This window comes from Epinephelus fuscoguttatus, linkage group LG14 (assembly GCF_011397635.1).
Source record: "Epinephelus fuscoguttatus linkage group LG14, E.fuscoguttatus.final_Chr_v1".
Classification (NCBI taxonomy): domain Eukaryota; kingdom Metazoa; phylum Chordata; class Actinopteri; order Perciformes; family Serranidae; genus Epinephelus; species Epinephelus fuscoguttatus.
The window spans coordinates 25,185,141-25,211,002 of NC_064765.1; the positions used below are offsets into that span (position 1 = coordinate 25,185,141).

A 25,862-nucleotide genomic window follows, 5' to 3' on the forward strand; every position below is an offset into this window, starting at 1 on the left:
CATGGCTCTATACATGACCTTAAAGAGTAAATGTAAATGTAACTTTTTTTTTCTTGCAAAACCCTCATTACAACTGCAACACACCTAAATCTCAGAGTGAGTGCTTTGCTGTGGCTTCATGGAGTATCACACACCATGTGCTGAAGTGTGACAGATGGAGTCATTGTCTTAATTCAGCCTGCAGACTCTGGTAACCCATTTTTGCCGCTACATTTTCTCTGCTACATTTATTCCTATTTTTGTACTCATTAAGAGAACAGAAAGGAGACTGTGAGCACTAAACTGAAGCTTTTAGTGATGGGCCTTCATCTGGAAGGTATTTGTCGCCGTAGTAGGGTATTTTTCATCAGTGAAAGCAACAGAAAAACAGAGTTAAATAGAGAATAATTTCCAATTCATCTAACTTTTGGTCTACAGGACATCCACAAAAACATCATTACGGTTTAATGACTTCCAAAAAACTCTCTCTATGTATAGCACCTCTAAATTGAAATTTCACACACAGCTCCCCTAATTCAATCCTCTACTATTCCACAGTTATGTTATGACTGTAGGTTATGTAACAGGTTCAAAGACGGTGTAAGAGTATTGAAAAGGTTTCTAAAAAGTTACACATCTAACCCAGGAAGACATCACCATAGAAGCCCACCCCCTCCACCTTCTTGTCTCCAGCTTGATCGACCAGATCGGGAAAGTGGGCGCCCACACACACATTGACAGCCTCCTTCACCTCTGCTGGCAGAGACCTCAGTTTCTGATCATGCTCCTTCAGGGCCTCCTGATTGAGCTGCAGATACAGGGGCCAAAGGTTAGTTAGAGGTTACAGGCTCGTCGAAAGAACACATCGACATTTTCCTTAGTTTCTTTTCTCGGCCAGGTGCTTATCATAATCTTTGGAGAATGGATTTGTGTATTGGCACCCGTAAAAATAAAGATCACTAAGCTCAAGCTCGAGTACTGGCTTGAATCCAGTGGATTGATTTTAAACAAGAGCGATGATAAGCTGTTTTTAGGATATTTAATAATGTGGCGGTGTGCCTGTATTTAAGAAAATGCTTCAATATACAGTCAATGGTGTTAAATACATACAGCGAAGATTAGCTTTGCATGTTGAAATAAAAATGTTATCCTCATTTGTCCCTTAATCTCTCTGCACTCGCTTGAATTCCTCCCACTGCTTCTCTCCATATCAGAAACTGTGTTTGAAAGCTAATACTACTGGTGAGGCATAAAAACACACAATCCATCTGGCGTTCACACGTCAATGTCTAAACTATTTAACACCTTTCCTCTCAATAATAACTGCCAAGATTTCATCAATCCCAAAGCAAAGCATTGTCACAATAGTGCTCTGACATCATTTACAGCGGTGGGAGCGTGGTGGTGTTTTCTCAATCACCTAAACTGAATGCGTCACTTTGAAACATTACGTATGATCACTGAATGGACAGATGGCCACGGCTGACGAGGAATTCGAGGATTTGTTGTTGGCATAGTTTGGATTTTAATCATGTATTAATCACACTGAGGGGACACACCTAATATGTGGGAGGGTATTTCCACCACAGGAAATTATCCAGGGGACCAAGAACTCAGGAATCAGGGGCTTGTGATGATTACCAACCATCATGGTTTGCAGCGCGAAACATTTGCTGACTGGTCATTATCTTAGGGAGCTTTCAGACCTAGAGTTCGCTTGCCTTGGTCCAAAGGGTCCATGTCATTGGTTCGACATCGCATTAGTCTGACTGTCCGCGGTGCTGAACGGCTCGTGGCGGGCGTATGGTGCACCGCGACCGGCTTGAGGCGGAGCAGGCTCACAGCTTATGTGTTTACCACTTTCTTTTTCATTTTAACCCACACCATGATCTTTTCCTGACCCTAACCTAGTGGTTTTTGTGCCTAAACCTAACCAGACCTTAACCACAGGGCATCATGATGATTTCGGAACGGACTTCGGAACAATGAGTTTAATATGGTCACAACAATGGGATGTCGAACTAATGGGCAGTTCCCGGTTCAAATCAGGGACAAATTTTTTACAAGTTCTATAATTGCCTAGAGAATTGCCTAAAGCTGCTTTTGATTGGTCAGAATTTCCATGTGGGAAAAATCCAGGAAGCAAATAAAACGTTGAAGAAGAGTACACTTGCAAGATAAATGCAACACTTTCTAATGTCACAGTGGAGGGACAACTACGCAGGTTGATTTTAGCGCTGCTCATTGTGTACTATATTGCTGTTATTGTTCATTTTAGTCAAACCATACAGTTTGAAAACGAGGCGCGGCTGCAACAGAAACCAATGTTTTAATGCATTGAATGTGCTGAATGTGCATATTAAGGCAGTACAGGAGGAGGCGCACATTAATATTCCTCCAGGACTGTAACATGCTCATGTTTAACCCAAACAATGTGTCATGTGACTGCAGTTGGTTCGGATCGAGGTCGGAACAAGTTCTCACCACAAATGAACCGCACCAGAGTTCGTTTATAACCGGACCGAGACCACCTCTTCGAGAAGGTCTCAGTCCGGTTGTTTTGGTGCACACCTGAGTGCAATTGCTGTGTTCACACCTGCCCAAACAAACCACACTTAGGGGGCAAACAAACTTGATTTTGACTGAATCAAACCAAACAGGGCAGGTGTGAAAGCACCTTCATTTGTGTTCACAGCTCTTCAAATAGAAACAGGAATGTGCAAAAGGGACTTATATGGCCCAGACACATCAAGCTGATGTAAAAACCAGTGGCGACGAAGGCCAGCTGTTGTGTTGCCTGTGTTTTGGCAAAAAAGTAGCACTTGAACACACTGCAAAGATAGCAGAAAAACTAGCATATACATTCTGCACCTGCATGAGAGGAACTAACTCTCCATACCAGCAGGTGGCAGTAGTGTTGCCAACTTTGCAATTTTCTTGCTAGATTTAGCAACTTTTCAGACCATCTTAGTGACTTAATTTTGAAAAGAGCAACTAGCCACAAAGTTAGCAACTATTAACACCATCAGGATAAAAAGAGAGAAATGTGTTATTTTATAATTTATTCCCATACATGCCGCTCAGAGTAACTGCAGTCCTGCAGCTCTTGCGCCATTAGCATGAGGGCTCTCGCCCTCTCTTTTCTTGTGCCCTGAAGAGGGTCTGGGACAGGCAGTTCAGTTCTTTTGAGTTTCTATAGTTACACCGACGCTCTTGCTGTTTTAGGAGGATTAGGATTAGAAGCGCAAAAAAAGGGGTGCACTTGTACAAGCGTAAAAGCTCTCATGCCATAAAAATATTTTGTTGAGGATTTGTCTTTCAATCTAATCTAATTCAGTGAAGTCTTAATGCTTCCATTAATGTGCCATGACATCACCAATATTCAAACGAGTGTATGATGTCATCTGGCGACTTTCAGCAACTTTTGGAGCTAATGCAAGCTACTCTTTTTGGAAAAGAGTTGGCAGCACTGGCAGGCAGTGATCCGTAAAAGGGAAACCGGAATTAGCACGTTAACAACAAAACCTGATGGTAAAAAAAACAAAGAATATTTACCGTGTGCTGGCAAACAATAACACACAAAACAGTGTCAGGTGTGTGTGTGTCAGGGCTTTTAGTTCTTGGTTTCGCTCCTGAGTTCTAGTTTTTGTCCACAAGGGGTTACATGTCCACGCAACATCCTCCTATTTGTACCCTGGTGTCAGTGCGTGTACCTGATTAGTCAGGGTCTTGATTTCCTCCAGAGTCACAGCCTGTTTCTTCATCAGAGCCACTTGCTGTGGGCTGTAATCTGAAGACTGTAACGACACAGCAAAGTACAACACATGTCGCTATTGAAAAACACGATTGATCTGCGGTTTGAGTCTGTGCGAGTGTGTGTGCTTGTGGTGTCAAGTGAGAGATGAAAGACTGTTTTCATGCCTATGAGCGGTTCTGCTCATGTTTCTCTCTGTGTGTGTTTGTGTGTGTATATCAAGAGAGGAATGCACCCGTGGGATGCAACCTGAGCAAGAGAATCGATACAGTTAAGTCACAGCAGGTTGGACTTGTCTAGTTTAGTTATTGCACATGGGCCATTCAATACTGAGGCTGCGCTGATTAAACAAGTGATTGTGTTAAAAAATAGTTGCCGTAATTAACAGGCAAATGCTGATTAAGTAGATCAAAATGAGCTGAAATACGACCCTTATGTGCGGAGGTGTGAGTGGAGTTTTGCTCCCATCCAGATGGAGTCGATGAGAGAGGAGCAGAGTGAAGTGGCCTGGTCTTTAACCCAGATACAACAGGTCTGAATCTTGATGAGCCAATGGAGGAACAAGAGCAGAGCCCAGTGAGTCATCGACCACACATGGATTAGTCTGCTCCCTGTAAACAGCTTCTGAGTAATGGACAAGCCTGGCCTATGGTCAGAGCCTGCTGCACTTTACACAGTAGGTAAAGGTCTGTGTGTGTTTGCCTGTGTGGGTGGTTTGTGGGTGAATGGGTGTGCATGCTCACGTGTGTGTGTGTGTGTGTGTGTGTGTGTGTGTGTGTGTGTGTGTGTGTGTGTCCATGTGTGTCCTTGTGGTCTGTGTATGTAAGCATGTGTTCAGATGTATGAAAGAAAAGTGCAGTAACATGCCTTTTTCTTCCATGTCTTGTTCAGTTCTTGAGACACTTGCTGTCTTTTCGTAACCATAGTTACATGGTTAAATACAGTACGTGTTGAACAAGCCACTCAGTCGATGTGAAGTGTGAGCTCTGGCAGTGCTGTTGTTTAAGGTACATGTGCAGTGATGTGAGTGTGCAGCTTCAGACCTCAGTTAAAATTGGGTCAGCATTTTTGTGTGAATTGTTATTTCCTTTAAAGGAGTAGTTTGACATTTTGAGATGTGTGCTTAATCGCTTTCTTGCTGCAATTTAGAAAAAAATATTGGTACCACTCTCACGTTTGTCCGTGTAAGGGCAGCTATTTTTTTCATTTTCAGGTACATGTTTACATGCTTTAATATTCAAAAAGCACTTTATTTTTCTTATACTGTCTGTGTTGGAACACCTGTATTAACCCTCTGACTGAAAAGCTACTTATTAGCGCCTCTCACTTTCAGCCCCCTCCCTTAAAAACTGCTCTGACTGGTCAGCATTTCCAGGTCTTTGGCATCTGCACCCTCAGCATCTCTGCACCATCACTGCATCCCTGGAATCACTAAAACAGAGTATCAACCTAATCATGCTTACAACAACAATCACTTTCCAGTAGGCAACAGGCAAATGATTTAACTGAAATTGGCAAACTTGTTAATTTCTCTTGTCGTTTTCAGCCCTAACTGTAACATTTAAAGATTTGTAGTTAAACATGGTGGTCTGACCTATCTGACATTTCTGTTATGCACATTTTATGTCTTTAATAAACCAAATCAATCAGTAGGCTAAGCACGTATTTCACCCACCAAAGAAGACCCACCTAAAAGTCAATATCAGTTTACAAGTACACTATATTTGTAATATTTTTATAGCTTTACTTTACACACTAATTTATTGAGGCAGCAGTAGACCAGCAACTCCTGTGTTTTGCAAGGTAAAATTACTGTTTTTGTCAGTGGAGTCTGGTGGCTTTAGTTCCCTGTCAGAAAGGGCTGTTTGATGGCGAGGTAAAACCTTCCATCAAAACTTGAAAACCTTCCAAATATAATGCATGTTTAAACTGATGCAGATTTTTTTTTAGTGGGCCTTTTTTAGGTGGCTAAAAAATAACCAATTGAGGCAGGATTTGCTCAGCACTGTTTCATTTTACTTTACTTTACTTTTACTTTATTTGTTTATTTGAAGAGGACTGTGCATGTTAAAGATCAATCGGTACAAATACATGACGTTATGTAAATATGCCGGATTTTCCGTAGTCCTCACATTTAAAAGACAGACAGACATACCATAAATAACAGTTAAATCAACAACATATAAAGTGCACAACAATATTAACAGCAGTTATACAGTAGATTCAACAAGTGGCTACAGTAGAGAACTGTATGAGAGGGCTGATCAATGATTCATTCATGGGTGCAGATCTGATGAGTCAATGGCCATCCTTTAAGCTGTTTTTTAAAAGTAGTGAGAGTGGGACTGTCTCTGATTGAGGTTGGGAGACCATTCCATCCTACACTGCCCTTTACAGTAAGGGAATTTTGGCCTATAAAGGTTCGTCTGAACTGCACCTCGCAGTCTCCTCTGGAGGCAGATCTGGTACTGAGCATGTTGTCTCTCCGTTTAAAAAAACCTCCAACGGGGGAGGAGCCAGTCCGTTGAGGGTTATATAGATGAGGCAGCTGTATTTAAAAGTTTTTAAATGTTCAAAACTCAATAAATTGTACCTCGCAAGAATAGGACAGTGATGTGAGGAAAATGTTTTTTTGGTGAATACCTTGATGGCTTTTTTGTAGAGCTGTTCAATTGGTTTCAGTGTGGTGACTCCAGCAAACGACCATATCACAAAACAGTACTCAATATGAGACAGAATCATGCAGTGGAGATCAGATTTAGCAGCATCAGACGAGATGAGGGGCCTGATTTGTTTAAAATTTTGCAGGCTGAATCTTATCGTGTTGGCCACTTTTTTTGATGTGTTTCTTAAATGTGAGATTCGTGTCTAATGTGATACCAAGGTACTTGAACTGGGTTACCTGGGTTAACTTGTACCTTACTTAGAGCATTTGCGAGTTTGTTGTTGTTGTGTACCTGATGCAGTACCTGAAGGTTTCAACCTGGAAGTTACTGGAAACAAAAATTATATTTTCATAAAGAGCAGTGTATGTGATGTTAACACTTTCAGTAACATGCCAAACACGGCCAAACGATAATTAAGTCCCAATGTCCTCAAACTAGACGACAATTAAGTCCCAGTGTCCTAAACCGCCATATCAAACAACAAACTTTATTAATCATAAATGAACAAATTTCAGCCATAAAATCTGGTCAGATTTTGGACATTGTCTGCAGATTGACATGGCAGAAATGGCTGCCATCTTGTTTTTACATGGATTAGTGTATTGTGCTCTTAATACCACTAGGTGGCAGAAAAAGTGTCCACCAACAAGTTAAGTAGAATGAAATATAAGGCCAAGTAAACTCTGAATGTGATGTCCTCATTTGAGGATACAAGGTCTCAGGAGGATATATGACAAAAAAAGGAATAGCATAATAGGTTTCCTTTAAATATGAAGCTATGGCCAGCCATGCTGGTAGGTGGATATTTTGTTACCTTTGGACAGATACAAGCTAGCTGTTTCCCCTTAATTCCAGTCCTTATGCTAAGCTAAGCTAACCTAACCAGCTGTTGGCTTCAGCTTCATCCTTTCTGCACAGACATGAGAGTGGCATTAATCTCCTCATCAGACTCTTGGCATGAAAGCAAATAGGCTAAGCGCATTTCCCAAAATGTGAAACTGCTCTCTTAACTGTACATACATGCTCAAAAAGTCTAAATCTTTTACTTTCAACAAGTTAAAAAGGACTACTTACGGCACCCTCAGACTGACTCGGCTCATCCAGCACTTCTGTGCTCATTGCCCTTTTCAGCCTAAGAGAAGATAATCATAATTATTAACTCGACCTCTTGTGGTTAAATTCATCAAATCAAGCCAGACTTAATGTGCAAGGCCATGTGGCAGAGGGAGAACAGTTTGTCTTCTCATATTTTAGAGTTTGACAAGAAGCCGTAACACGGTGAGAGGAAAGGAAACACTTAAAATAACTAAAGTCAAGGTCACACTGTGAACTCACTTTGCTTTCTCTGACGATGAACATTTCGAGAGTGTTTTCTTCTTATTCTCTTTGGATTCACTGCGAAACAAGGCAAAGACAGAGAGTAAGGACTCCTGCTTGATTCAAACTCTAAAAGATAAAAGTGTTGCTATAAAGAACCTTATTTCCTTTACACAAGAGGGGCTGGGCTGTGTGTCTGTGATGTGACCTTTTCTTTACAGTGAAAGGAAGGCTTAAAATGTGATGTTATAGTGTCTGTGTGGACAGGTAGATTACTGAGGCTGCCTTCGCTTCCCTACTGCTGTTTAAACACCTGTTGGATAATGGTTGTCCTGAGATAACCATCTGCCAGCTGCGGACTTGGGATAAAATATACACACAGAGTCACACAAACACACATCCAAAACACCATAAGCCAGCCAAGGACATTAGAAGACCCGTACACTGAGGTGATTTATTCATTATTTGACGGTATTGTCTTTGCAAAATGTCAAATGTTTCACCTCAGATGACACGCACACAAATCACACCAAAATCTCAAGGCACAGATTGGACAGACTCAGCAAAGCCCTCTGCACCCTCAGTGTGTACAGCCTGTCCCAAATGTGTTGTATGTGTGCTCACACCTCTCCAGGGTCTTCAGTTCAATGGTGTGTCTCTCCGTGGCCATCTCCAATAGTTTGGCCAGTCTCTGTCACAATAGAAGGCGGAAGTGACACAATCACAGTCAAGATTAAGCTAGAAAATTAGACTTGAGTGGCTCTAAATAACAATGCTGTGTGTGTGTAATTAAAGCTTCTTTTCAAACAAAAGTTCAGCACCCCCCCCTCCCACCCCCACCCACTGGCATCTTGCCAGTGATCCCAGACACACAGGGAGAGACAGGCAAAATGAGATGCTTTGTGAGAGACGTGTATCCTGGGTTGTGGAAATGAAAACTATTTTTGGGATGAAACATTAGATGTAATAAAGACAGTCAAGAGGGGGGATATGCAGAGTAATGGCTGGATGAGGAGCACGAGAACAGGTTAAAATAGGACGAGGAGCAGATCTTGACTTTGAGGTACCTGTTTAAAAATCTTCATATATGACTGAGAGTGTTTGAGATAATAGCAGACTGAAATGCATTATCCTCGACTGTAACTAAGAGAAATTACACAGTTCAGTATATTTTTGCAAGAAATTTGAATTTGGAAATAGCTGTTAATAAAGACATAAAGGCTGACCTACCAGATTGACATTTTACTCCATTACATTTATTTTAAAGCTCTAGTTACTAGTTACTTTGCAGATTCAGATTATTAATAAAAAAAAAAATACAAATTGATTTATAATATGTAATTATGTACATGGTGAGTGTAGAAAAAACTAGCTGTATATAAAGTCATTAAAATGAGTTCCACCTCCACCAGCTGCAACACTAAAGTGATTTTGTCATTAATTATTCAGTAATTATAATGCAATAATATGAAGTACATGATTTTAAAAATGAGCCATTCTACTTCATGAGTAGGCTTCCATTACTTTTGGTACATTTTGATAGTAATACTTAACTTTATCTAAATAAATTTTACTTTGTGACACAGTATTTTTACACTGTAATATGATTATTTTCAACTAAGTAAAAGATCTGCGTACTTCTTCCCCCATATTAAGCACTATTACATGACAGGGAGTGCTATTATACTGAATACCATCACAGCTGTGATTTGGCTGTAGGCACAACCTCAGGCGTGATATTGCATTTTTACAACAGTTCTAAAAGCACTTTTTATCACTTGACAGTAATAAGGGACAATAAATTATGATTTGTTTGTTTATTTAATCAGTTATTTGACTCCACCAACATAATTACCTCTGCAAAGATGGGACTGAACATAAACTTTCCTGCACATTAGCATTAGCTAGCTATAGTAAAGCTTGATTCATGGTAGGGGGGATCGACCCATTTGATAAGTGTTGCTGAACAGACATTAAACAGTCTTATGCTTAAGCAAAAGGTTTTACTCATCTCCCTGCAGAGACCCCTGCATTTTTTTTTCTGTTTCTGTCGCGTTAAGTGAAACGTAATCTGAACAGGGAGCTGCTTGAATCAAACAAATATCGTGCTGTACATGATTTTAACTAATTAACTGTGTCTACATTTATTGATCAGCTCCCAGTCCGTCTGTGAGCAGCAGATTCCCCTTACTCACTGCAGTGTGCTGGAAAATAAAATCAATGAATCAAAAAATACAAACACTGTTTATTTCTTCACATGGCGCTAACATAAAAAAAAATTGGGGGTCAGTAAATGTCTGCTGTCAGCCAGCCTGGTGGAGGCAGTCTGGCCAGTCACTGTCCTCTCAGCTCCCCAGGAGCTGCTGCTGACAGTAGGCTTCTTCTGTGTACAGAGACCCTGAATGCTGATTGCAGTCTGTGTGGATGGAAAACTACTAACTCCACGGCAACATAATTTAAGTCAAATATTTTTTCTGGAAATATGTTCACCTTTGTGATGCTAAGTTTGTTACAATCTAAGGTAACATTTGATAACGACCAACCGAATGGTTTTCAACACCTATAAAGCAGAGTGATATGTATAATTTGAATTCTCAATGATGTTCTACTCCGTATCAGTAGTCATGGAATGCCTCTTGTCGAATCAAATTACTTGGTCAGATGTAACCGTTGCATAAAAGTATTTACATCCTTTGCTGAAGCAAAAGTATCAGTGACACAATGAAATATTTTTTACAAGTACAAATCCTGTTAGGGTCAGTTTAGGTTTTAAAAGTAAAACTAGGTCTTTTTTGCCTTCATTAGATGGATGAAAAGTTAGACTGGCAGACTGGAAATGGCTGAAGAAACAGGTATGACATGCAACAAAGGTCCCCAGCTAGAATCTAACGTGGGAAGTTGCAGTTATATTGCATTAAATCTAAAACAATGCATCACATTTTTTATGACAACATGTTTTGTATGCAAATCTTAATTTGGAAATTAACCAGTAAAATTAATATGGCTTTTTTACACACTGAACAAGTACAGAGCAACTACACCAGTAGAGCTATTCTTTATGTGGAGCTGTGTTTCCATCCACTTGGCAAATGTTGGTCTAATATCTACTGTTTTTTAGCTCTATTTTGGTCTCCACCCAACTCCTTAGAGAAATACTGTACCTGGATCTTCAGCTGCAAAATGTTCCACCAGCAGCTAGTTGCTAACTTTGGCTGCTTGGTGCTGAGCAGGTAGTGTACAGTAGGTTTTACAGCCTTTTCACTGAACACTGAACTAAAACAGTATGTTGCTGGCCATAAAACTGAAACGGTGAGCTAAAAGACTAAACACTCTGTATGACTGAGGGGAACTGCAGAGTCAATAAAAGGAGCTGATAATTCTCTGTGGGTTTGCCACTATGAGCGACACCTTTCACATTACACAGTCAATTGACCCCTTGTTAATATAAGACTATTGATTAGTGCAGCTTTAAGTACAGTACTTGAGTAAATGTACTGATTTACTTTCCATCACTAATGTCCCTTTTCTCATTTTAAAATGGGAAATGTAATTTTAACAAGCCAACTTTAAAGCTGTATTTGACTGACCTCTGTAGCACACTGCTCTTTCTTCTTCCTCAGCTGATCACACTGCTCCGTCCATAGAGCATGCAGCTCTACCTGCATCTTTTCTTTCTGCTCCTGCACCCGCTCCGTCTTCACGCTGGAGTCAGCGGTGTTTCCCCCACCCCTGGAGAAAACACAGCATGACAACATAACAGGACATATGCAAGAGGAATAAAGTTGATCTACTAACAGCCACAGTCACTCCAAGTAAAGAGATGACTCTTCAACCATGTGGTGACTGGAAATCCTATACAGCAGTGCTCACCGGCCTTGAGTAACACATGTACACTTACATGTACACTTCATGTGGAGGGCTGTGCACAAAAAGCATATTCATTTAGTTGTTCTCTCCTTCCTCTAATATTCTGCTTCAGCTGGAAAAACACATTAGCCGAGAAATATTCTCCGTGCTTCTAAATATAATCTCATTAATGACACTGACCAAAACAACAACAACAACTTCATTAGTGGGTCAGTATTAATATGCTGCTAAATTCTCTGCTACTTTGTAGGAAACAGAAGCAGTCTTTGGTGAATGACTAAACATAAACAATCGGGCAGATGGATCTCAGCGCACTGAAATAATTACACAACAGCCCTCCTCCACAAACACTATCGAGTCGTCTTTTGTCAACTCTCCTCCTGTATTTCAGCTAGAAACTGACAAAAAATGAAATAAAATAAATCTTCTCACTCCTTTTTCTTCACGGAGCCCTTCTTCTTGATGGCCTTGAAGGCGTCAGAGTGTTTCTGAATCAGATCTTCTCCCTTTTTCTGATACTTCTTCTCTGCCTCTTTCATGTCTCTCTCCTGACGCTTGATGACCTTCAGATAGTTCTTGTGCTGTGTCAGTTCTTCAGTAGTCACAGTTGAAGGCTCTGCAGCATAAACACATGGGGGCTTTGTTGTGAGAATCCTCCTACATGTGCCATGTGTCATCAGTGGATATACATGGATAGTGTCATAAATCTATGAACCAAAAAGAGTCTAAATTGTTCTGTATTTTCCCTCTCAGGGATCTTTACCTAAAGTGCACTTGCAAAATGGAAACTGTGATGTGTGCAGCACATGAAGCACTTCGGTGTTACCTTCACCGCATGTTGGCGGCTGAGATGAGTCAGATCCTGCAGACTCGGGCAATGCACTCACTGGACAGGCCACAGCAGCAGGCTCATCAGCAGCGCTGGCTGTTTCTGTGCCTTTATCATCTGAAGCAGGCTCGGGGTTTGTACTGGAGTTGCTCGCCGGCTCCTCTTTGCTTTCAGGAGCTTCTTCTGGCTGTGGAGCTGCTTCTGGCTGTGGAACCTCTTCCTTCTCAGGTGCCGCCTCCTCCTCAGGGGAGGGAGAGGCTTCGGGGAGGGTTTCAGGTGTGGTGCTTTCTGCGTCTGGGGCTGGTTCTTCAGCAGGAGTGTTATCAGGAGATTGAGGAGGTTCTGCTGCAGGTTGTGGAGCGTCTGACTTGTTCTCAGACACTTCTTTGGCTTCTTCTGCACTTGATTCTGGTGGAGACTGGGGTGACTGGTCAGTGGTGTCAGCTGGTGGTGTAGGTTCGGATGCGGCCTTTTCTACGCGAAGTGGAAAGTGTTAAAATATAGCTTTTTAATTCAGCACTAGAGACCTACTAAAAGAGTAATATTAAAGGTCCAGTGTGTAGGATTTAGTAGCATCTAGCAGTGAGGTTGCAGCACTGAAACTTCTCCCATGTGCCAAGCGTGTAGGAGAACAGCAGTGGCCTACGCGGAAATGCAAATGGCCCTGTCTAGAGCTGCTGTTTGATTTGGGGTGACTGTGGCTAGGAAGGTAAAGCGAGCTGACTGTGCATGCTCCCATCTCTTGTTCCTACGCCGGTCTAGTCTACTACACTGCAGTCAAGCCAGCCACAGCCGCCTCTCTATGGTGAAGTTAGTTTTAAGTTGGATATTCAACAGACAATCACCCCAGAACCAGCAGTGTCTTCTTAATTTCACTTTCTGATGTTGGCAGTTGGAGGACAGTAAGCTCACCGCCCAGCCCTTCAGTTCTTTGGTGCTTTCCATTTGTTTTCCACTTGGAAATTTCAACTGGAATGCCCCCTGAAGTTAGATTTCCAACTCAGAAAGTTGGAGGACCCTCACCAACCCCGACCTCAAATCCAAGGTAGCTGCTTTGCTCACTGACAGTGCTGAAAACTGTAGTAATATATAGTTTATTAGCACATCTGTCATACTTGTGTCTCTCTAAAACAGTCATACGCACAGTCCTGTCCAACTTATATCTGTGGCAATGTTGCTACAGTTTGCAGCTGTTTGGAGCTGAGCAGGTATTGCAAACAACATCTGGTTTTCCTACTTGTTTTACTGGAACGTGATCAACTAGGGTGTGATGTCATTCCCAGCTCCAACCTCCAACTTCCGAGGTAAATGGAGCATAGTGCATGGATAGAACTGCGTGCACATGACCCCAACAATCCAAGGGCGTTCAGTACAGTATGTCCAAGCCTTAAATCCTACACACTGCACCTTTAAAGATCAGTATCATTCAAAAATAAACTCTAAACTGTGTCCCATTCGCACGCTTCATTACCTGCAACAGGGGCCTCACTTTCCTTCGCCTTGTCTGTGGGGGTTTGGACAAGAGGCAACTCATACGGAGAAATGTAGTCAGAGGATGACTGTGTGGGCACAAAAAGGACAGGAACATCACAATCTAACATGGCTGGTCATCTTCCAGGAAGTTAATTAGTGCTGTTAAAGGGTTAATGGAGAACTGGGGACATTTCTGATGGGTCAGTTTTAGTAGATGATGGCAAAATTAGTTTCCCTTGTTACCTCCTTTGGGGTCTTTGTGGTCTTCTCTGTTCCCTTTGTGGGGTTAAATAAGGCATCTGTGAAATCTGAGGTAGAATCAAATGTGTCAGTGCATGAAGCAGCAATAATTCACTCTTTAACCAAATGTGTGTGAAACAAACTGAATTCTATCGAGCTCCTCACATCCAAACTAAATCAGCCTTGTCCCCGACTGTCACCCTAACTACATGTATTCAATTGCAGCAGAAGCTTTTTCTTTTGCAGAGACCCAAAAGTAAACAGCCAAGCACCTGCGAAGGCAGCAGGGATGTAGTCCTTGACCTCGATGTACACAAAGAGAGCAGGAAGAGTGAGCGGCATGTTGCCCTCACTGCGCAGGCAGATGTGATGGAAACCTGCGGGGCATAAAACAAACCTCGGTGAATTAAAAAACAAGGCAGCAGCTCCCCCTGATCCAGAAGCTGGATAAAACATGTTGGCAAACATTCTGAGGCCTCAGATGATTCAGAGGTGTTTTAAATTATGTAGATTAGATGAAGCTTGAAAGAGAGGTGGGCTTTCACTGACCTGATTGGATGGCATCAAGTGGGATGATCCTGTGTCCCACGAATTTACCATTCTCTTCGTGGACGACGATTCTTAGAGAGGCCATTTCTGGGAGCAGGATCTATGCATCATAACAACAACAAATATATTAAGATCAGCAGCAGCAGCAGCAGCAGCAGCAGCAAAGTGGGTTATTAAGGCTGAGCTTACACAAACACATTCACCCACACATCTGTTTGTGCATATTTGAACACATTAGGGTGGACACATATGAAACGGGGGATTAAAGGGTCCTCCACCAGAAAATTTTGAGCATCAAACACTTAACTTCCTGCATTTTGGTGAGTTTTTATGCACCAGAATTTTGCCTTTTTGCATTAAAGTACAGTGTAAATTTCTTAAATTCTGTCAAAATGAAGTCTTCTGCTACTTTCAATCTACTGACACATACCTTCTCAAAAACAAAAGGCTCTTCATTCCACACTGGGTTGATGGCGTTGGGCGTGGTGGTCCACTTTGTGCGATATTTCTTCTTCGGGTCCCCTGGCAGCCCAATCACCTCCACCTCCACTCCTGTTTTTACGCTCTTGTCAGACAGAAACTGGCCTGAGTAGATCTAGTGATGCGGAGGCGAAAAGAGATTTGATGATATACATGTGTGAAGTGGCTGGCAGTATGGATGTCCTGGTGCGTGGACCCATGTTCAGGACACAGTGGACATAAATAGAGCTCAGGTTTTCACTCATGCAGAGACTGCTGAATACCAGGAACCATATACCAGTCTCAGCAGGAAGCTTGTATTATTACAGACTCTTCTACGCACACACACGCAGACTTCCCAAGGCTATTGAGGCTAATTTAGTGCTCAATTTAGAAGAGCAAAAACAGCTCTCAGCTATGCACATATTTCATCAGTTTCCCTACAGTGCTACACCATAAATAATGCAGCTTTAGTGTATGAAATATACCTGCAGCTTTTAAGTCTTTAAACTTTTTGTAGTCAATTTGCAGATATTATGATCCCTGTGCACACACACCTCAGGGGTGGTGGTTAGAGTAAGAGAAGCATGATAACCACAAACTGTGTCTGTGAACCTGCCTTTATGGTCAGTGTGCTCGCCACAACTGTGTCAATCCTGTCACAGAAAGGGTCAAACTTCTTGTCGCTGCGACGCAGAACATCATGCTTGAGCAGGTAGCCCGTTTTGCCGTTGAATTCAAACAGAGCCATGTTCAGCTGCATGGGGAAATCTGAAAATAGACACAAGAAAACGGCCCATTCATGCCCCCTCTCTTCAGCGCGAGGAGGAGCAGTTGGGATGCAGAGGCCCGTGCAGCCTTAAGAGGTGCAACACTGACCTGCTGTGGTGGAAAACAGAAGCTGAGGTTTAAAAATACCACAGAAAACATGTCAGACTCAAGTGGTGATTAAAGGCAAACAGTGAAGGGTTACATCCCCTCCTGTCATGTAACACATTTGAAGTTGTTATTAGTGCACTGTGTGTGTGTGTTTCTACCCATTGTCTGGTAGTTGAGCGCCACCATTTGGCAGCCTACATTCCAAAAAGGCTGGGGGTTGTAATTGGATGAGTCCATTCGTGTTCCTTTGGGGTAAATCCTGCTCATCTGCCTCTTATTGTATCTGGGAAACATGGTTTAGGGAGCACAGATTTATATCTCTGTGGGATGTGAACCAGGGCACTATTATAGCTGTGCAAAGAAACATGTTTTGATTTTATCTTACGTCATTTTTCAAATAAAATTCAGCCAATTTAACACAAGCTGCAATAATTCAGAGCATCTCCAGCACCCTTAAAGGATACTCGACAAATTCGACAGCAGTCTTGGAAATCATTGCCTCCCCTTTGGTCTCCACAAAAGACGAGATGACGTAACTTTTATTTTTCTCTGTGAAGGAAGAAAAGAAATTACATAACTCACATTGGCTTTGATCTGTTAACCTGTGATTTTTTTTATATGTTGTAAAATCAATTTTGTTTGAGTTTGGGTTAAATCTGTGAGGCAAAGACATACTTTTGGCATTGTCAAAGGAGATGAATTTGTTGGGCTGGATGTAGTTGACCAGAGATGACATCGCCTCATAGGCTGTGACTTCTTGTCCAGCTGTGCCCTGTGGGGGATTGATAGGAAGTTAACTGATGCTTGAGCTGTTTGAGCTGGACACGGATGATGTATAGCAATAAAACCCTCGTCGCAACAGCGTACTATACCTCATCTGATGACTTCATTTTCTCCTCGTCCTGTTCCTCCGTCTCCTCTGGCTCCTCTGTATCCTCAACAGCTGCGTCCCCCTCTGGTTAAATGTGTAAACTAAATGTCAGTCACACCTCAAAGTAACTAAAGAACCCTTTTTTTTCTTTTCTTTCTTTTTTTTTTTTTTTTTTTTTTACATAACTTTAAGTCCACCTTGGTTCTCTTGGGTAGTGGGTGCTGGGTTGGCAGGATCCTGGGCAGTGGTGTTTGGGGTGTTTGGGTCCTGAGCCGGTGCAGCTGTGGTTGTGGTCTGATCTGTAGCTGCCGTGCTGGTTTTCTTAGCCTGGGTCGGCTTTTCATGGCTGCCCTTCTTGTTCTTGATGAGGATCTTACCCATGAGCTCAGATGGGCTGGGGATCTGCTGACCTGGCTTCAGCTAGATGGAACAGATAAACAGAAAGAAACCAAAAACTAATTTGGGGTAAACACTAACAAAACAAAAACTTGTTTAGGGCTAAAACCAAGATCAAGCCCTCAGCGCTGTCTTTGTAGTGTGGGGATTTTAAAGGAATAGTTTGACATTGTGGGTATAATACTACATGATATCAGTGTCAGCCCATGGCATTGGCAGTATAGGTGAATGCGAAGGGCACCATCATCCATAGGGGGCGCCACAATTCGGGAAAGGAAAAAAAAAAATCAAAATCAAAATCTTTTACTGTGTTTTTTACGAATACTATTACTAATGTTATTTTGAAATATGACTTAAGGCCACAACAACATAACTATATTGCAATGCCTCCTAAATAACAGAGAGGCCTTTTTCTGGGTTGGCAAATAAACTTGAATAAATCCAGCTGTTTGAAGGAGAAATTTGTTGATGTTTTCACAGCACTATGAAATAATTGGATATTAAAGAGGGAATTATGACGTATCATACATAGTATGATACAAAGACTTTTTGCTTATTTTTTAAAGCTGTTTTTAATGTGAAAGAAGGTTATGTTAAAGGTTGTTTCATAAAGGTGTATTATTGAATTTGTGCTCAGTCAAAGGTAGTGTTATGAGGAACTGAATGACTTTAAAACTGTTCATTTATTTTTTAAAATGTAGATTTCTGTGTTTCCCTTGCACAAAAGAAGAATAAATAACAACAAAAAACAAAAGAAACACCAATATAAAAATATCCATATCGACTACTGGCAAAATTACTTTAAACATTGGTATCAGTATTGGCCCAGAATTTCAAAATTGGTGCATCCTTAGTTCAATTAGAAAGTTAATTTGTACATTTTATTATTTTACAATGCCATATATGATTTTATTGTTTATTCTTCTGAACAAGTTAATTTGTAATTCTTTTTTTTTTTTATTGATTATTGATTTATATGATCATTATAATGCAAGGGGGAGCCTTGCCTAGGGCCCCAAATGAGCTGGAACCGCCACTGTGTGATATCAATATTTTCATCTCACTCTAAAGAACCATTTCTTTATTAAAGAGATGAGGCATTTACATTCTACAATTACAAAGAGCTACAGGGTGTTGGCAGGGTATACCCCCCCAAAAAAACTCTAATACATGCTGGATTAAAATATCAAATTAAGGAAAGAGTCAGACAAAAGATCCACACACTGTATTAAAAGCTCTTATGTACTGTAATAGAGGTCTCTGTTAGATTACTCCCAGTGATAATTAAAAATCGCTGTGCGGATCTTTTGTCTAATTCATTCTAGAATAACACAAATGGTAGTTTTTAAAGGTAAAATAAAATAGCTTCATTGAAAGGGGTGCAGGATAAAGAAAAAACATATTAAAAGCAAAAAAAAAAAAAAAGAAGTCATTCATATTATACGAAGGGATTTATTATTTCTCTTGCAGACCTGTTTTCCTGTCAGTGCAGAAAGCTAGGGAGGGTTTGTCTCGGATATTGATTGGAGGTTGCTGAGCCTAAAGCACTTCTGCAGGAACACTGCCCTACTATCATGGGTCAAGATGGCGTTATCAGGGGGTATTCGCTGTATGAGCAGCACCACTCCATAACTGCAAGCTAGCTCCTAGGTCCTGTGCACCAGTCAATAACTGGCAGAATGTTTTGTCATAGGGGAGGGACAAAACAATTCAAGAAAGCATTTCCCAGCATGCAAAAATGGTATATGCCCCAGAGTGCAGGATGAGTCATCAGTATTATTTATCATTTTCCAGGAAATGACAGACCATTAAGCATAACTAATAAACAACTTCTTTGTCATTGCTGAGTGAAATACTAGTGTATAGGTGATGATCAGTGTGAAACATATGTGATTAAAAAAACAATTTTGATTTAATGACAACTTTAAAAATGCATTAAAATGTCAGATGCTGAAAAATACAATTTACAGACTTTCCTGATGACTAACCAAAGATTACTTAGGCTGCTGGAGTTGGAGGTATCTGAGTCATGACCTCAGCATTTTTGAAATCCTGGCTACAGTCCTGATATTATTGGAGACTGTTAAGCATGTCTCTTTGGCTCAGGAGGAACACAAACACACACAGCTGAGAGGAGATGAACAGGCACTGGCTGTTTATATAAATCAGTTGGATTGGTACGGGAACCTGTGAGGGTCATGTGGAGAAAATAGAGCAACTTTATTTTCCATTTATTGCCTTCATGACACAGACAGATAGTGCATCACAAGAATTCTTTATCTAACACTTTATCAGAGTGTTCTGTTTAATAACTCCCCCATTTGTAAACTCTATTATTTTGACAGTGAGCTGTGTTGCAGCCGTGTACTCACAGGGTATTTGTCCAGCGGATCTGTTAGTAGGGCATCACCAAATATGGTCTTGCAGTAGTTGGCCATCTTCTCCTGCTGTTTCACCCTGGAACAAGGCAGAGCAACACCTGTTAGTGTCTGCTGTTACTGCCAGAACCAAAGGTTCAGTTACACTCTCAATATGTTTCATTAATATTCCATTTGGGATAATGGCATCCAAACATTATTGCATTGTGTTAATAACATCACATGGCAAGAGCTCATGGAAAATTTCGGGTCTTACGAGTCGACGTGGTTCTCGAACGAGAGGATAACGGGATACTGTGAGGTCTTGAAGGCGCTCTCAGCAATGGCCTCAATCACATCCTATCATCAGAAAGAGTTTTTGTGTGTTAAATTAGACTTTAATTTTAAGAAGATAAAGATTACAGAGATGCAATGGGCATAACTAAGCTGATGACACAGCAGCAAACCACAAGAATCATGGGTTCAAACAGGGTAAGGTCATGGAAATCACACAAAAGCCTGAGCCAATCATGACTATTTTCCCAAAACATGAAGAGAAAGACATGACAAACTGCAGAGTTACTGCGTCTATGCAGACGCCCTGGAGTTAGCTCCAAACGTGTCACATCCAGAGGCTGACAGTAAACTGAACTGAGGTGTTGTGTCCGGGCCCCTGGGACTGTGGAGCGCCGGCTGCCCTTAAATGGAAGTGTTGAGACTGAGAGGATGACAGGGTTGCCTGCCTCTGCGTGTGTGTGTGTGTGTGTGTGTGTGTGTGTGTGTGTGTGTGTGTGTGTGTGTGTGTGTGTGTTACTGTGTACTTCCAAGCCTTCACACTCTTTTGCTCTTTAATGTGCACATGGACATGAATAAAAGGTGACATTATGGGCTCTTTATGATATCAGTAACACACTGTTGCACTCTTTGGCCATAAACAGCTTCTGGAGAGTGTATATATAAAGATGTCATATTGAAACAATGCAAACTGTGCTCACAGGAAACTCAGGGGTTAGTCACTTACTGAAACAGGCCGAGATTTATGATACACAACAGCAAGGAAATATTCTTTGGAAGTGGGCTGGACTTACACTAAAAGTTGTTGGAAATTGTATTTACTGTTTCATTTTCTGGATTCCCTGGGTTTTTCACTGCTCATAGGTATATAGTTAAGTTGAGTTGTCTGGAAAAAAATGTATATAAACAATAATAAATCATAAATAATAAAATCTTATTAGTCCCGATGTTGCATGTTGTCTTTAAAATGTAAGGTTGTGTAAATAACGGAAGGAGGTCCAGATCAATCTGAAGTTGGTTCGAAGAGTCTGTGAAGAGTCTGTGATATAAAATGTATTGTCATACTAGCTGACTGAGCTTTTTTTTAAAGGATGTGCATGAAATGAGAGGGGCTGCAGACTACTATAATTTGGATTTAAGTATAAGACTATCCTCCCCCAAAAAATGACACCAAAGGCCATTTGCACAAGCGACTAATAATCAGCTAATTACAACTCATATTTATGTTTAGGTTGTGCCCTCTAGTGGCTGTAGTGATCATGGTGGGAGCAGAGGAGGAAGTCAGGTGGCGTATGATAAAGATTAAAATTTCCACATTGGTGGGAGGCAAGCGTCAACCTCCAGGGCTGAAAAAGGAAGCCAACGTTGAAGTGCCAAACACTGCAGTTCCTTGAATGGCCACTTGAGACTACCTCCAAAAGCGAGTCAATAGCAGTCCCCATAGACCCCCATGTGAAATGCCAAACTTTACAGCAAAATTAAACATGTTTACAGCCTGGTCATTGTAGCTATTGTCCCCCTTCATGACAATTGTACAGAAGGTAATTTTTTTTTTATAAAACTCAGACATTCACATGCTATTAAAGTCTAAAGTTGCACATAATTAAAAGCTCGGCCGAAAGCTTGACAGCCAAGCTGTTTGTGAGGTGTTATCACAGTCTATGAGTCAGATACACCGCTCTCTCCTCCACAGCTGCAACGTCTCATCCAAATATGGTCACCTCTGGCTCAAAAAAAAAAAAAAAAAGAAAAAAACATGAAGATGGCTGAAATGCCAAACTCAAGCCTTCAAAACAGCACTTCACAAACCAATGGGTTGCTTTGTCCATTATTCTAACAGTCTATGAGAGGAGGTTAGGGTGTGTAGATGGGTCAAGCAAACACAGGACTTTGACCCACCAGACACTGTTTGTGTAGGAATCAATTACAAACAACTTATTCTGTCATTTAGTTGTGGGTCCTGTGGGTCATATTAGAGGGTAGGAACAAGCAACCTATGTGGCCATATAGGGTGGAGGACTTGTTTTAAAGTATCAGTGAAAGAAAGATAAAGCTATGGACTGAAATCTGAGAAGCTCTCTCGGCCTTTTGGCATGCACTTTTGAGACAGTCCCTAACTTGAGGTCTTTAGCTCCCTGTCTACGGTCTTCAGTATCTGTTTACAATGCAAAAATCTGTTTAGACCACATTATCTGTTCATATCCACATAATCTATTTGTATTTGTTTACATCCCTTTTGTTCAGATTGTACAAGATCCAAAAGGTTGATGTATAAAATGTAAACAAAAATGTCAAATGTCAAAGTAAAATGTGAAGTTAAGTGTATGAGACACCACCTTGAAGAGGATCTCAGTTGTCATTGTGAAGCCGTGGGTAATGATGGGCTCTTCATCTGGAGGTTTGCCCTTCCAGCAGTCCAGCTCCAGACAGCGGCAGCCGGACAGCAGACACTGACGGTACATCTCCGGAGAGGACACGCCAGAGAACTGACCAGCTGCAGGGTGACAGACAGAAAGACTCAGACAAATCCACTCAAAAAAGATCTTCAGGAGTTTAATAAATCAGGTATGAGATGTTTTGAATTAAAATCAGAGAAGTGTGTGACCTGTCAGGTATGTGTTGTGGGAGGACTTGATGAAGTAGTGGGGTACAGGTTGGGTCATGTCCTGACACTTGGCCAACTTGTCCTGCATGACAACTGATGTCTCCGGCCCCATCAGGAAGAATAAGAGACCCTCTGGAGAAATCAGATCTGCAGATGGACAAGAGAGACACACTGAAGTATTGAATCATTATCCAGCCTGTAAGTCTTTCATATATCAAACATATCACCACTAAATCTCACTTCTGTTAGAGTTAGCGGAGCAGGGTTCATATTTGTCCATCAGAGCCTTGATCTGGTCCTGACGCAGACGTGGAAACAGCTCCTCGTTGAGCCGAGAGTCCCTCTGTTTCTCGTTGAGAAACTTTGTGAAATTGTCCTTCGTCATGGTGGGTTTGTTGGAGCTGCAGAGTACAGTGAGGTGTGACAGTCACCTGAGTGCTGCATGTAGTGTTGCTCCTGCCAATCACAGCCCAAGTACCTGCTGCCCAGCCCAAGTACCTGCTGCCTGAGCCCAAGTACCTGCTGCCTGAGCCCGCTCCAGGTAGCTAATGCATGAAGTGGAGGCTCAGACTGGCTGGTATAAGATAAATTACATAATTTCTGGCTCTGTGCCACCAAAATATGTAAAGAAGCAAGTTTCTGGCTTTATAACTACTAAACCTAGCTGAGCTTTTTAGAATGGAAACATTTAGGTGCCAGATCAAAGGGTTTAAAACAAAATTATTCAAAATTCAATTGATTTTTTGGGCAGAAAACTTATGGTAGCCTCAAAAGCTTAAATGCAAGATAAAAGTAAGTGTGCATTTGGAGAAACTACAGGATATAACATAACGAATTGAGGATTATTTGGCCATCAGTGAAGCACAGAGCAGGTCAACTCACTAAGAAGTGAAGATCTCATAGATCTCAGGTCGAGGGCAGAGGTTTGTCAGAAATGTCCTGAATGCAGACTCCGTAAAAACGTCAGGCTTCATGGTGTCATACTGAAATGTAAGAACATGTCATCCACATCATTTCTCATCAGCAGCATTTCCTGCACAATATTTGTGATTATAAGGCTGCAACTAGTGATTATTTGCATTAACTGGTTTGATTAATCTGATGATTATTTTCACAATTAATTGATTCATTTTTTTGGTGTACAAATGAATGTGAGCTTCCAAGGGCCCAAGGTGACATCTTCAAATTACTTATTTTGTCCAAACAGCAGTCCAAACCCAAAGACTCCTCATTTACCATCATAAATAACAAAGAAAAGCAGCAATTTGCTTTAAAAATGACTGAAACATGAATCAGTTATCAGAATAGTTGTGGATGACTATTCTTCAATCCACTAATTGATTTATCGACTAATAGTTGCAGCTCTAGTCATCATCAAAACCTACAGCTACAAAAAAAGTTTTTATCTTACTGTATTCTTGGTATCATATATACACTGAAATAACTATGGTAAGATGTTATAAAAATGCAGTAAAAAACTTGAGAGACTGTTGGACTCAGACAACCAGTCCAACAAAATGCCCATCATATTTTCTAACCTTTCCTTTAGGGAGGTGTGCTGATGCTAATGCACTTTCCACCCTCTTCTTATCCGCAGGAAACATCTTGTAAATACTGAAGAAAAAAAAACACAGTAAAACAGTGAGAAGGAAATATGGAAATCTCCTGTACAAACTTCTGCGTGCCAGCCTACACCTTCAGGTGGTTGAACTGTGACCTACTATTTCACTGGGATCTTGCCGTCCTTGTTGGTGTGGAGAGAAATGCGGACGTATCTAAGATTGAGCACAAAAGTTTATCATTATCATATAATAGGTCATACATGGTGGAATAGAATGGTGTTAATTTAGCAACAACATAAACTGACATGGTTTTCACTTACATTTTCTCCAGGAAGACTTGTCTGCATGCATTGTTCCTCGCAGCATTGTAGGCGATTGCAAGAATGTCATTTGCCCAGTTCTAATATGCATTTAATTACAAATACAAACAAGGATATTGCATTCAATGTCAACATCACTTGTGCCTAAATGTCATTATAAGGGGTTTTAAAGGGAAACAAAGTCACCACTAGAGGGCATCAATATAATAGTAGGTCAGGAAATGAAAGTAGTGCATGTTGCATTTGAACAAAGCACAATTGTGATTTCATTACAGTTGGTTAAATCCGGATATTGGAGTCATAAAGTCTAATAAAGACTAAAGGGGAGGCAGAGGGCGCCTTACTGGGGGGAAGCAAAGGCTCATTGTATAATGGCTAATGGCCTGTGGCTGTGTTTGAGCAATCAATGTAGACAGAAATGGAGAATTATAAACAACTCGAGGACAGATGCAGTGCCAGTAACACACACTGTCAGCAGCTTGTTACCTGTGTCACCTTCTCCTTAGAGGCAAAGAAGTTATGATAGGTGAGATTCACTGTGTCGGGACCTGAGACGATGGTGAGAGTTTTGGCAAGATGGTTGCTGTCCGGGAAGTCCAGGTTGAACACATTGCGAACCTTGGGGTGCTGTGAGAGGCAAAAGAGAGAGAATATGTGTTCACAGATTGCATTGGCTCAAATTATATGGTGCAGTTTTTTCATCTGTTCACCTTCTGTTATCTTAAAGGAACACTTCACCCACAAAATGATCGTTTGTATATCAGTTTCTCACCATGTGTTATGTTGAATTATGAAAAAATGTAGTATTTTTTCACATACCTCCACAGTTAACAAAGAATTTAAAAACAGAGAAAACTCTAAATGAATTGAGCTGAATGGGGACCACTTTTAACAACAGCAAAACTATATCAAAACATCTGTTTACAAACTCTCACACGACTGGAACAGTATAATCCCAGTTTCATTTATACAGTAGTATGCTCAGTCCTTCTCAAACCAACATATTTTCATTGAACAATTCATATGATATCCTACGGAAAATGCATGCACAACAATTCATATGGTATCCTGCGACTTTGCGCCCCATGAATGATGTTACGTCCTTATCATACAGTTACGTATTTGGCATTTAAGTTACGGAGGTTAGGTTTAGAAGAAGAAACATGGTGAGGTCATACATTAAAATGACTCAAAGTTCACACAGATCTGAACACACGACTCAAGGACTCAAGTTCCATCCACCACCCCATCCTGCCTTGTTACATGCACTCGGGACTGCTTCCTTGTTTACTGCCATCAGCGCATTGGTCACATGATCGCATCCTTTTAAAATACATGGGATATGTATGAATTTGGATCCACTGCTTTTCATAGGAAAACATGAACAATTTGGGAGAACAGTCTGCCCAACACATTCCTTTGCTAAAACCTTATTATTTAAAACA

General features: G+C 41.1%; 1 protein-coding gene across 1 annotated transcript in view; it reads right to left on the bottom strand.

The window, feature by feature from the left end:
* Positions 1-514: 514 nt before the first annotated feature.
* The window catches only part of plcb2 (phospholipase C, beta 2), a 28,617-nt gene continuing 3,269 nt past the window's right edge, over positions 515-25,862 (bottom strand). Inside the window, exons 4-32 of the mRNA XM_049596951.1 lie at positions 24,904-25,044; positions 24,418-24,497; positions 24,257-24,310; positions 24,074-24,149; positions 23,418-23,518; positions 22,776-22,936; positions 22,536-22,682; positions 22,267-22,424; positions 19,914-19,996; positions 19,652-19,736; positions 17,081-17,303; positions 16,885-16,967; positions 16,688-16,784; positions 16,477-16,561; positions 16,171-16,295; positions 15,753-15,904; positions 15,105-15,269; positions 14,675-14,774; positions 14,398-14,502; positions 14,129-14,193; positions 13,884-13,971; positions 12,410-12,886; positions 12,016-12,199; positions 11,304-11,445; positions 8,343-8,407; positions 7,735-7,794; positions 7,474-7,531; positions 3,693-3,776; positions 515-787 (exon numbers count right to left, since the gene is read on the bottom strand). Coding sequence (XP_049452908.1) covers positions 617-787; positions 3,693-3,776; positions 7,474-7,531; positions 7,735-7,794; positions 8,343-8,407; positions 11,304-11,445; positions 12,016-12,199; positions 12,410-12,886; positions 13,884-13,971; positions 14,129-14,193; positions 14,398-14,502; positions 14,675-14,774; positions 15,105-15,269; positions 15,753-15,904; positions 16,171-16,295; positions 16,477-16,561; positions 16,688-16,784; positions 16,885-16,967; positions 17,081-17,303; positions 19,652-19,736; positions 19,914-19,996; positions 22,267-22,424; positions 22,536-22,682; positions 22,776-22,936; positions 23,418-23,518; positions 24,074-24,149; positions 24,257-24,310; positions 24,418-24,497; positions 24,904-25,044 — 3,615 coding nt within the window. The 3' untranslated portion in view covers positions 515-616. The remainder of the gene's footprint in view (positions 788-3,692; positions 3,777-7,473; positions 7,532-7,734; positions 7,795-8,342; positions 8,408-11,303; positions 11,446-12,015; positions 12,200-12,409; positions 12,887-13,883; positions 13,972-14,128; positions 14,194-14,397; positions 14,503-14,674; positions 14,775-15,104; positions 15,270-15,752; positions 15,905-16,170; positions 16,296-16,476; positions 16,562-16,687; positions 16,785-16,884; positions 16,968-17,080; positions 17,304-19,651; positions 19,737-19,913; positions 19,997-22,266; positions 22,425-22,535; positions 22,683-22,775; positions 22,937-23,417; positions 23,519-24,073; positions 24,150-24,256; positions 24,311-24,417; positions 24,498-24,903; positions 25,045-25,862) is intronic.